Source organism: Bison bison, unplaced genomic scaffold, assembly GCF_000754665.1.
Source record: "Bison bison bison isolate TAMUID 2011002044 unplaced genomic scaffold, Bison_UMD1.0 scf7180017864037, whole genome shotgun sequence".
Classification (NCBI taxonomy): domain Eukaryota; kingdom Metazoa; phylum Chordata; class Mammalia; order Artiodactyla; family Bovidae; genus Bison; species Bison bison.
This window is the reverse complement of record NW_011494609.1, coordinates 8,160,956-8,172,722: the sequence shown is the minus strand read 5'-3', so window position 1 is coordinate 8,172,722 and position 11,767 is coordinate 8,160,956. Positions and strand designations below refer to the sequence as shown.

The window sequence follows — 11,767 nt, the reverse complement described above, 5'->3', positions numbered from 1 at the left end:
GTGGGGGTAGGTTGAAGGGGGTGGGGGTAGGAAAGTGCTCACCCACTAAGTTACAGCCTGTCCAGGTGGAGGAATGGGGCAGGGGGGCTTGTGGGCAGATGCGGAGGCTGCCTCTGGCATCCAGAGGGGCGGGAGGCCAGGAAGGCTGGCAGGAAGCCCCTCTCCACCAGGCATTTCCGTCCACGAGGTTTTCCTTCCAGGGTCCTGCCCGGGGCTGCTCCTGAGCTGAGCCGGTGGGCCCAGACCTGCCCCTCGGCATCACGACAGTCATCACCCCTGCAGCCGCATCCTCACTGCCCCCGCCTCCTTGCCTCTGCCCAGTGCGCCTTGGTGCCCTCAGGTCTCTACAGTCCCCCTCACCCCCCAGAGGTGCCCACCGCCTGGGCTAAGGCCAAGGTTGTTCCTCGGCGTCTTCTTTGTCCTCCCTTGACTGGGAGCCCCAAGGCCAGCGCTCGATTGTCGCCTTGTGTCCCCCTGGGGCTTGGCCCTGGTCCCTGCTAAGCCTCTTTCCTCTGCCTGGGTCAGGCTCTGCGCCCTGGGCCCCGGTGGGAGGGCGCAGCTCACGCACTCGTGTGGAAGGAGAACACTGCTGTTTGCTGCAGTACAGCCTCATGGGGAAGTTGGTCTTAGAAAGAGTCAGAAGGAAATGGAGATTTCATGGCTGAGTGTCACAGTGATGTTCATTATAATAATGGGGAATGAGGTGGTGTGTGAATCAGGACCCATAGATTTGATGGAAGGTTGTGCAGCTAGTTAACACGGTGAATGAGGGCCCAAAGCACCAGAAGCTTAGGTACCTGGTGAGAAAGCAGATCGAATGTGTTTCTAATACACTGTGGTTATTAGAGCTGGTGAGTACGTCTGTAATGTAGTGATTGGACTATTACACACAGAATGGAATTGGGTTTTTTCCTATTGTTTCCTTTAATGTATTAATCATTTCTAAAATAGACCTTGCTCATAGGTTCATTTTAAAACGCCAGTTTTTTTCCCGTGTAAACATTTTCTATGTCTTCTTTCCCTCATTGCCTGTAAATATTATCCTCCCTTTGTGGTTTTTCCTCACACTCTAGGCAGAAGTTGTTACTTTTTTTTTTCCTGGTTTGTGTACTTGCTTCCTGTCACCTTTTTATTTTATGAGCTTTTTAGAGGACAAGAATGATATTTCTGTTTCCAGAAGCTCTCAGTTGGCTCCATGTGTGCTCCTGTGGAATGAAAGTGAGTTACTATCAGTCAGTGTGAGGCATGGAGCGCTGCTGAGATGAATCTGCTGCTGTTCTGTTGTCCCCAGGATACACAGTTACTTTTCCAACACAGGATGCTCACTTAAGAACTGAAACACACTCCCACCTCCTTCTTTGTTGGCGCTGTCCACTCTCTGAGGTCCTGGTTGGTGGAAAATGAGGGACTTGAGTGCATGTAGGTTTTAGAGTAGGTGTCTCTCTGGTCCCCCATGCGGGCAATAGTCACCTCTGGACATGTTATTCCTGTAGATAGAAATTACCTTCCTTTGGTGCTTCTGTGAATTTTGATACAAGCATATCACACTTCTCAGATGTCGTGATTTTTGCGAGTTGAAGGTTTGTGGCAGCTCAGCGTGAATCAGATCTGTTGGTGCTGTTCCTGACAGCATGTGGTCACTCTGTGTCTCTGGATCATGTTTTGGTCATTCTCGCAATATTTACTTCAAACTCTTTCATCGTTATTATATTTGTTATGATGGTCTGTGCTCAATCATTTTTGATGTGACTGTTGTGAAAAGGCAATGGCACCCCACTCCAGTACTCTTGCCTGGAAAATCCCATGGATGGAGGAGCCTGGTAGGCTGCAGTCCATGGGGTCGCTAAGAGTCGGACACAACTGAGCGACTTCACTTTCACTTTTTCACTTTCATGCATTGGAGAAGGAAATGGCAACCCACTCCAGTGTTCTTGCCTGGAGAATCCCAGGGACAAGGGAGCCTGGTGGGCTGATGTCTATGGGGTCGCACAGAGTCGGACATGACTGAAGTGACTTAGCAGTTGTGAAAAGATCATGACTCGCTGACGATTCAGATGATGGTTAGTGATTTTTAGCAATAAAGTTTCTTCTAATTAAGGTGTGTACTTTTTTTTGGACAAAAATGCTTATTACACACTTACTGGACTACAGTATAGTGTAAACACAACTTATATACATTTTTGGAAGCAGAACAATTTGTGGCCCACTTTATTGCAATGCTCGATTTAATGAGGTAGTGTGGAACTGAACCTGCAGTATTTTCTAGGTGTGTCTGTATTTACTTCTGGTTTAATTCTGTTTTTTCTAAGTGACATATCTCAGTCATCCATGAAAGAAAGAGGAAATAGCAGACACCCCTTCCCCAGCCCCGAGCTGAGCTCTCTGCTGACAGCGCTCGTTAGCCTAGCAGACGCTGTTAGGTGACTGCAGTTTATCCCGGTCCACTTCATGCTCACAGTTCCCGTGACAGAACGTGTCACCTGGACGTGATGGCCTGGGGCAGTCTGTCCGGGCCTCTTCCTGCCGCCTCCTGTTCCACCAGCCCAGGATGGGGAGGGTGTGCCCTGCCCTGCTTGGGTTCCTCGTCTGTGAGTGTGCAGAATCAGTGGATTCCTATGTAGGATGTACACAGGTGATCACATTATCTGTTGTGCTGTGGGTCAAAACACAGCCATTTATCTGCTTTAAATGGATACAGTTTATGATTCTGAAATGACAGCTGTGAAGCTGATAGAAGAACCGTAGGTTGTATCGGGGGCTTAGAACAGCACCTGGCAGAGCCCCCGGAGTCCCTCCACTTCCAGTGCTCTTACCTTCATCTCTTACCTTCCCCGCGGCCTTTGAGCCAGACTCCCGTCTGGACGACAGCTCTGCCTGGGCTTCCACCAGCTGTGCAGCCCCTGTGTTCTTGGGCAGCTGGGAAAAAGGCTTCATTCTGTTTTAGGCATTTATGGAAACAAATATAAGACTAAAGTTAAGTTTTAGCTAAAAGCACTGTTCATACCAGTTTTTACTAACAATTATTTGTGTGCTTCTGTTTCACCAGGATGGTCTTGAATTCCTTTTTAAACACTAAAGTTCACGGTGACACTCCTTTTTATTTTCAGCATCCATACCCGACAGAAGATGAGAAAAAACAGATTGCTGCTCAGACAAACTTGACACTACTCCAAGTTAACAACTGGTAAGACGCGCCCACTTTCTGAGACTCTGCTGTCAACAGCACACCTGGAAATCCTGACACCAGTGAATAGTACAGTCTGGGTGAATTACACAAGCATTCCTCTGTTATCAGAGTCTGGGATTGGCGGCAGGACACTTAAGCATAAATCGCACACACTTTCACCTAAGTTTTGTGACCGATGCCCAAGGACTTTTCACTATGATGTATTCGCTCAATCAGAAACGCGTTTCTCCAGGGCCTCCCCCAACCCCCCTTAAACCGTGATGTTTTGTGGATGAGTTTCCATGGGCCATGAACAGCCGAGGTGAGTTCACCTGATCACTGGTAGCCCCCACCCCCCGCTTTTGAGACCCTGTATCCTTTGTTCAGCAGTGATGTGGGGAGGCAGCCCCCGAGCTGGCTGGCCACAGTGGCCCTGTCCCAGCAGGCCTAAGGGGTCCTGAGAAGGAAACGTGTACTTTCTACAGGAAGCACCCTGTTGTGGCTCTGGCGTCACGCGTCACTGTGGACACTTGGATCCTGACCGCTTCCCCTTAAATTAGAGGCGCTGATGTCACTAAGTGGCGGTGGGCTCTGAACGTGCGCTTGCATTGCGCTTTTAGTCGTTGGCCTCTTTTTTTACTATTTTACTCATCAGTCAGACGTAGGAAATGATTTCAGCTTAATAGCATTGGCATGCGTAAAAGAAGACACAGCTTCTACCACTTATTAACATTGCTGTATTTTCATTTTAACTGTTAAAATTTAAATTTGAAAATCAGGTAGATTCCAGTGTAAACAATAAAAATTTTCCATTTTGCGCAGTTATACATGCGGGAGGTATGCTTTGGCACTGTATTAAGTATTTCTCCTATCTTGCCTTTGAGCTATTATTTTTGACTTAAGTGGCAACTATAAGCCATGGTGTTGGATTATTTCCTGTTGGATCTTTTAAACAGAGCATTAACAAGAGTTGAAAGGCTTTGAGTGTTTCGTTGCTGTGAGTTTTGAGTCTTTCTCTGTCACAGTCTCCGCTGTCTTCATGGCATCCCATTTAGAAACTGTGTTTTGGTTCAGTGACTGACGGATGGGTGACGGACAGAGGACAGAGCGATGTCTCTGGATGTGCTGATGGTTGGCGGCTTGTCAGCCTCTTCACCTGTGGGCCCCTGCTGTTCCTAACTTGCTCCTCTGTGCTATTAACAGAATTGTCTTTTCTAGAAGGTTTGACCTCAGCTTTTCATTTTAAAATTAATAACAATTTGATACATGTCTTTTATAAATTCTAAAATTTCTAAAGTCTTCTAGTGGCTATTTTTTACCTTTTATGACTTTCCTTTTATATTTGCAAAAATTGTATTTTGGAGTGAATTTGGACACACCCATCATTAGCTCACGCCTGTGCCTTGTAGAAGCTTTGACGGAGAAGGACGGACAGACGTAGAGATGGCAGCAGGCTTCTCTCCCAGGTCATGCTGGGGTCTGTGGTGTGCTGAGGGGCTGTTGTGACCCTTCAGTCCGGCTCACACTCAGCCACAGGGACCAGCGACAGTCTCTGAACGGAGCTCTGTAGTGTCAGCCTGTTCATATCTATTATTAGAATATGTCCTTGGGCAATTGGAGATTTTTTTGAATCTTAGTATTTCACAATTAGACAGCCTCAGAGCCGGACATCTGTCCACACTCAGGGCCTAACTGGGTGGGCACTCAGAGATGCACCGCCTGCGGGCCTCGGGTCGGAGGCTGCAGGGTGCCTGGTTCTGCTGCTCTACCCTGCCACTTCCTTAGAGAAGGGCATGTCACATCCACAGTTTGAACAGCATCCTCTGTGTCATCGTGAATACCCAGTTCACAGAGGTGGATAAATCAGAGTGGAGAAAAGACGCTGTGGGACAGTCTGTCTTTATTCAAGTGAATTACTCTAAAAACAGCCCTACTCTCTGGAAGTTTAGATGAGATGCTTGGCGTTACTCTTAAGCACTTCTTACAGCAGGGAATACGTGGTCACATTCATGTGGTTTGTGAAGCACCTGGCCTGTCATTGAGGCCACAGGGCCTTGGAAAGGCCATTTTGACATGAGTATTTCCTTCACGCAGGTTCATCAACGCAAGAAGACGAATCCTACAGCCGATGTTGGATTCTAGTTGCTCAGAAACTCCAAAAACAAAGAAAAAGACTGCTCAGAACAGACCCGTCCAGAGGTTTTGGCCTGACTCCATTGCCTCGGGAGCGGCACAGCCAGCTGCCAGTGAGCTGACTGTGTCTGAAGGTGGGCACCGGGCTGGGCGACCCTGTCCTGCAGGTGCGGGTGAGGCGGTAAACCAGGGGCAAGCAGCAGTCTTGCTGCGTCTGACCGTGGGGACAGTGCTGGTCCAGGTGCCCATCAGCAGTGCAGGTGTGCCCAGGAGAGCGGAGTGCGCGGCCAGACGCCCAAGGCTGCTCCTGTCTCTCTCTGCCCCTCCTGCTTCAGTGCAGGGTGTGTGTGTGTGTCATGCGCCCACTGCCTGGTATTTCACCCTGTGTCCCCCCAGGCTTCATCCAGCTGTGCGATTTCCTGGCGCAGAGCCTTCACGGCCTAGCATCTCTAGTCCACGTCCCGCTCACGGGTACCTAGTGGTTCCCACTCCCCGCTGTTGGGCTGGAGCACAGGAGCATGTGTCTCGGGTGTCCACTTTCCCTCGCAGACTGGCCTGCCGTCCTCTGACCTCAGTCCCCCCACCCCTGCCTGTCCTCTGAGGCCTCTCCCCTGTGTCCTGGGTCCCTTCTCCTCTGTGTGACGCTTGCTTTCCACCCCAGGCGTCTGTCCCCTTTACCATCCTGACCCTCAGACCCTCTCTAAACAGAGAGCTTAGCTTTGCAGGGTCTGGGACGATCCTAGTAGAGACATTCCTTAAATCCCTGTGGATGGTCCCAGAAACATAGCCAGGGGAAGCCAGGCTGCGCAGCCCAGTGGGCTGAACCCCGATGGCACGGTGACGCCGCTTTGTGCCACAGGGGCCGTCGTGACCATCACCGCGCCCGTGAGCATGAACGTGGACAGCCTGCAGTCCCTGTCATCGGACGGGGCCACGCTGGCGGTGCAGCAGGTGATGATGGCCGAGCAGAGCGAGGACGACTCCGTGGACAGCACGGGGGACGGCGGGGCGGCGCTGGCGCCCGGCCACCTGGGCGGGCTGGTCCTGGAGAACAGCGACTCCCTGCAGTAGGGCCCGGCCGCCGGCGCCCCTTTTTATAGTTTGCACAGCAAACATTTTACACAGTTTTATTTCTAATATGTTTTATATGTAGGCATAGAAGAGTGCACTTTTGTATTTCATAGTAAGCTTCCAGGGCGTCTTTGCCGGTGCAGCGACTTCTTTCAAGGTGTGTGTGCGTGTGTGTGCATGTGTGTGTGTGTGCGTGTGTGCGTGAGTTTTTAAGGAAATTCTTTAAAGGTTTAACGCTAAAAATGTGATGAATGACAAACACCTCCGCCCCCCCATGAGCCCCTGATTAGGTTAAGGACTAGTGCTTCCATTTTCTGAGCGATTACGCAGTTTTAATTTCGTTCTGTGGGTAAGGCAGGCCTCAGGGGGCTGGTTTACTTGTCAGCCCCGGGATTAGGAAGAAGCCTCTGCACCTGGAGACCGCCTGTGCGAGGCGGGTGACAGCACAATAAACCGCGTGTGACCTGTGGTGGATGTTTGGCGACTCAGATGTGGTTCCGTTCTCATGTTCCGTGAGCCTGTGTCATTTGCTATATATGAAAAGAAACTCCTATTTTTACCTTGCTGGAATTATTGGATAAAAAGCTATTTTTATAAATTCCGTATGAATTGGATTATGACTATGTCAAGGGTAAATTCTAGAGGAGAAACAGTACACACTTATTGACTGTCTCAATTTGGAATGTTCTGAATTGGCCAAATTTGATGAACCTGCCCCCAGTTAGCTAGTATTCTGGTTCTCTGCTCTCCCAGGGTATTAATTCACATTTTCTACTATAAAAGAAACATCTATTTAATGAAATTTTGATATCTTCAAATTTTAGTCAATATGTTGCTCAGATTGCAATTTACACTTTATCTAAACGTGCGTCTCAAGGTATTTGCTAAGTAGGGCTTAGCTAAGTTAAGTGGTAGCCGGTGGTCAGTTAAAAGCTTTTGCTGACTGTTTCCGTCTGATTTAAGTCTGACCACGGTTGAGTGGTGATGTGCCGTGTTAGCTGGGCGTTGTCTTAGGAGCTTTCGGTCAGCGTATGTTATGCATAGAACGTGTGTCATAAACTACTATAAAGTGTCCATCCTGTTGGCTCAGAGCAGGCAAAGAGCAGACCCTTGGCTTTGTTACACGATGAGTGCATGTCCACTGCAGGATGGACAGGAACCGGCAGGGCCTGGGGGTGGGGTGCCGGCGGCTCGTCATCACTCGGTCGGTGGTTCTTCCTCTGACTTGATCACATCACATCTGGATAACGGTGGGACTTCGGCTCCTGGTGACCAGATGGACCACAGAGCAGACTGGGTTTATTTCTCTGGGTTTGGATTTGCATCTGTCAGTTTACTTTCAAGTGAGGCTTTTTCTCAGAGAGGAAGCAGGACCTGGTTTCACAGAAGACGTCTCTGCGTCACCATCAGTGGGACACCGGAAGCCCTGAAGGACAGTCTAATGGTCATCAGCTCCTGAAAAGCAGCGACAGTAGTTGGCTGTGGACCAAGGCTATACAGAAGTGTTCTGAGCAAGTGCAGATTTTTTTTCTGGAACTGACTTTTTCTTCCCAAATTATTAATAATTAAAGTTAGTCATAGGAGAGTACTTCCTGGATAACTTAGAAGGAAGCAAGAAATACAGAGGAATTTCTTTTAAAATATTTCAGGAGATTTAAAAGAAAAACTTGACTCTCTTTTGGGGGAGAGAATAACATTTTTAAGCAGCTATTGTGTTCCTTTTAAACAATTTTATATGTTTTAAGTCACATCTTTTAAACTATAGCAGTTTGAAAAATTGTTTTAAGTCCAACAAAGTTAGGATTTAAGACTAGACCCTGTGGAAGCTGGCCAGCCACCTTCTCCCTCCCTCGCCTCCCTCTGTCCCTCTGACCTCAGGTTCAGGTTGGTGGTCACTCCTGGTCAGTTTCCCCAAGCAGAAATCCTGTTCCCTGGAGCCGGGGTACAGGGCTCGGGCTGCACAGGCTGCAGCAGCGTGGACATGGGGCCACATCAGGGCCATGTTGGGGTCTGGCAGTCGGTGCCTGGGGTCGCAGTCCCTGCTCCCTGCAGCTGGAGTCTGCATCCTGGTCGCTACATTCAGAGGACTAGGATAAAGATCATTCCAGAGGGGGCATTTCAAGCTCTTCCCATGAGTAACTAATGGGATCTTAACCCAACAGGCAGACTGTTTTGGTTCATAAGCCACTGTCTGGGGCATTGGTAGTTAGCTGGCACCTAATAAAGACCCATTTTCCAGCCCCTGGGATTTTAAGAGCATCTGTGAGAGCACAACCCTGCTGAGCTCTCATCTTAAAGGAATTTGCTCTTGTTAAATTCTTTTCCCTGAAGGATGGTTTTGACTGTGTCTTGCAACCCAGGTTGAACGTGTCGAGTTACCTGCTGTTCAGCTCTTGAGTGGGTAGCAGATGGCTGGGCCATGTCCAGCCACACTCCAGCTGCTGCAGTAATGCAGCTTTCGTGTTTTGATTCCAGAAATAAAACAGTGTAAGTGTTTGTCCAGCGTGCAATGTACGGTGGGCCACAGCCCCAGCTCGCTCAAAGACCACAGGGCCCTGATGCTGGAGCCGCCGTGGCCCGAGTCCCAGAGTCTTCTCCACATAACCTGCCCACGACCTGACCTGACTCTGACTGGGGCGATAAAGTGGGGGAGCACCTTTTCTTTTAGACAAGCTCAGACATCCCGGGAAAGTGAGAACGGCCCGCCTCTGGTAGTTAGGGACAGAAAAAACACCCCGCCACCCTCCCCTAATTTAGTTCTGTCTGGTCTGTGAACTGACAATCTTTAAATGTGAATGCTGTAACAATGTTTTCTTGGATTGTTGTCTTTGAAAGGGATTTTTGTGAAGCAACTGATTTATCAAAGCAAAAAAATTAAAAACAGAAACATGCTTCATGGACGTTTTATTTTCTAAAACTCATGTCACCACAGATGCTTTTCCATTTTAAGGACATTCAACATTCAGATGTTGACATGTTTGCTGGTGACACTTGGGGTTTGTCGTGACCCCCACAGATTCTAAAAAATCAGGATTGCACCACCCTGGAGCACTCAGGCCCATTTGCATCTTCAAGAATGTTTTCTAAGTTTCTTGAGGTAGTCACTGGTTTTCCAGGAAAAAAAAAAATTGAAAGCTTCAGTTTGTTTTTTATTGTAGTTCACCATAAATCTAATTATTCTGATAGTAATGAGAAGAAAACAATTCATCAGTAAGATATTACCTTTTGTAGTTCATAATGTGAAATTTCCTGCCAGTAAATTTCCAGTTGCGCTGAAGAGTCCATTAAACCACTGTCAGAGAGTTTTAGCTGCCAAACTGTTTATACGTAGAGGCTAACGTTTGTACGTAGAGGCTTGAGTCTGCAGACTAAAGTATTGTTTTTAAGTGCATGTAAAATTGTGGACTTGGCTGGAGTGAGGAATGACCGTGGTGAAGTGTGTTGTTTTAAGACACGCTTCTCATGGGTTTGGCAGAAGACAGTCACCTTGTTCTGTCTCCAACTCCTTCAGGTCAGAGGCGAGAGGGTGGGCGTGAAATTTTACCCAGTGAGACCTTGGCCCAGCCTTCAGCCCCTAAGTGCTTCCTTCATATCAAGAAGAAGTTGGTTTACAAGATTTAGTGTAGCTCAAAGTAATACTTGACTAATAATATTCTCTAAAAAGAAAAATGAGTAAATAACAATCTGGGGGTTGCCCCAGTGGTCCAGTGGTTAAGGATCCGCCTGCCAATGCAGGGGATCTGGGATGGATCCCTGGTTCAGGAAGATTGCGCATAGCGAGGAGCAGCTAAGCCCGTGTGCCCAGGGCCCATGCTGCAACAGGACCCACTATAATGAGAAACCTGTGCACCACAGCTGTTACTAGAGAAAGCCCGAGCGCAGCAACAAAGACCCAGCATGGCCAAAAATAAACAACATTTTTAAAAAGCAATGACCTGGCAAATCCTGAAAATAACTGTACTTGGGCCAAATATTCAGTGTTTTGCATTCTGTTGCATTATGCAGATGTCCTAAATAATGTACATTATGTTTAGCCCACATGCTGTGCTCTATACCCTCTAAGAAGAAATTCTTTGCACAAATTATTTTTGCCATTTTACGGATAGACCCTCTTATTTTCACTAAGACCTAAGATCTCTGTACCATTTTTAAACTAAAATTCGTTAAACAGTAGAGCTATTGCTTAATGACAATGAATGCCGGCTTAGGGGACAGGCGTCTCAACCTACGGCCAGCCTCCAGTGACCACTCTGAGCATCACACTGACCCCCAGGCCCAGGGCCGGCCTCAGCAAAGCAGGGCCCAGGTCTGTCTCATCTCTAATTGGTCTAAAAATAACTAGTTAGTGTTTCTTAACTAAATGATTTGGTGAAAAATTTACATACAAATGGTATTGAGGCATTGTCTCATACAAGTGCTCCCACTTTTTATGTCTCTGTTGAAACAACCCAGAGCTGGGCCCTGGGCGGAACCCCTGGGGGTCCGGTGGTTAGGATTCAGTGCTTTCACTGCCCGGGGTTCAGACTCCATCCCTGGTCAGGGAACCAAAATCGCACAGGCCACACCAGGTGAAGCCAAAAAATTAAATAAATGGAGGAGAAAAGAGACATTTTTAAAAAAATGCAATCTGTAAAAGCCAATGATGGGTTTAATATATAGGGATAAAGCAGGAATTCTTTGATTGCAGTATTTCTGAAAAGGAACATTTTAATGAAATTAGTGGCTTTAGTTGCTTACACATCTTTAGAAAATGGTTGGTAGAAAAAAATCGGGTATATTTTAAACATATTTTGCTTCACGTTCACTCAATTTCCTTCCAATATTAACACCACGATCAGTCCGTGTCAGAGATGAGAGGTGAAGCCCTCAGTAGTGTATGCTCTGTGAGTGTGGACCTGAGTTTTCCAGCCAGAGAGTTCTGTTGGCAGGAGGACAGCCATAGAGCTGGAGGAAATGTTGCAGGAAGTGAAGCCAGAGGGGAAAGTTTAGAGGAGGAGCTGAGTGTGGAGGACACTGGATGGGAACCAGGGCGGCTTTGATCAGAGCAGCGTCACGGCAGCGGGGCCAGGGCCAAGCCAGATGCAGGGGTCCTGGAGTGGGGGTGTGAAGCCAGCAGAAGGTAACGTGGGAGCTGATCATAGCTGCTGCTGCTAAGTCACTTCAGTCGTGTCCAACTCTGTGCAACCCTGCAGACAGCAGCCCACCAGGCTCTGCCGTCCCTGGGATTTTCCACGCAAGAACACTGGAGTGGGTTGCCATTTCCTTCTCCAGTGCATGAAAGTGAAAAGTGAAAGTGAAGCCACTCAGTTGTGTCCGACTCTTAGCGACCCCATGGACTGTAGCCTAACAAGCTCCTCCCATGGGATTTTCCAGGCAAGAGTACTGGAGTGGGGTGCC

General features: G+C 48.1%; 1 protein-coding gene across 1 annotated transcript in view; it reads left to right on the top strand.

Annotated features, from left to right (window-relative positions):
* Positions 1-9,261, top strand: part of PKNOX1 (PBX/knotted 1 homeobox 1) — a 24,057-nt gene extending 14,796 nt beyond the window's left edge. The window contains exons 9-11 of the mRNA XM_010834912.1: positions 3,108-3,184; positions 5,261-5,433; positions 6,159-9,261. Coding sequence (XP_010833214.1) covers positions 3,108-3,184; positions 5,261-5,433; positions 6,159-6,370 — 462 coding nt within the window. The 3' untranslated portion in view covers positions 6,371-9,261. The remainder of the gene's footprint in view (positions 1-3,107; positions 3,185-5,260; positions 5,434-6,158) is intronic.
* The last annotated feature ends 2,506 nt before the right edge of the window (positions 9,262-11,767 follow it).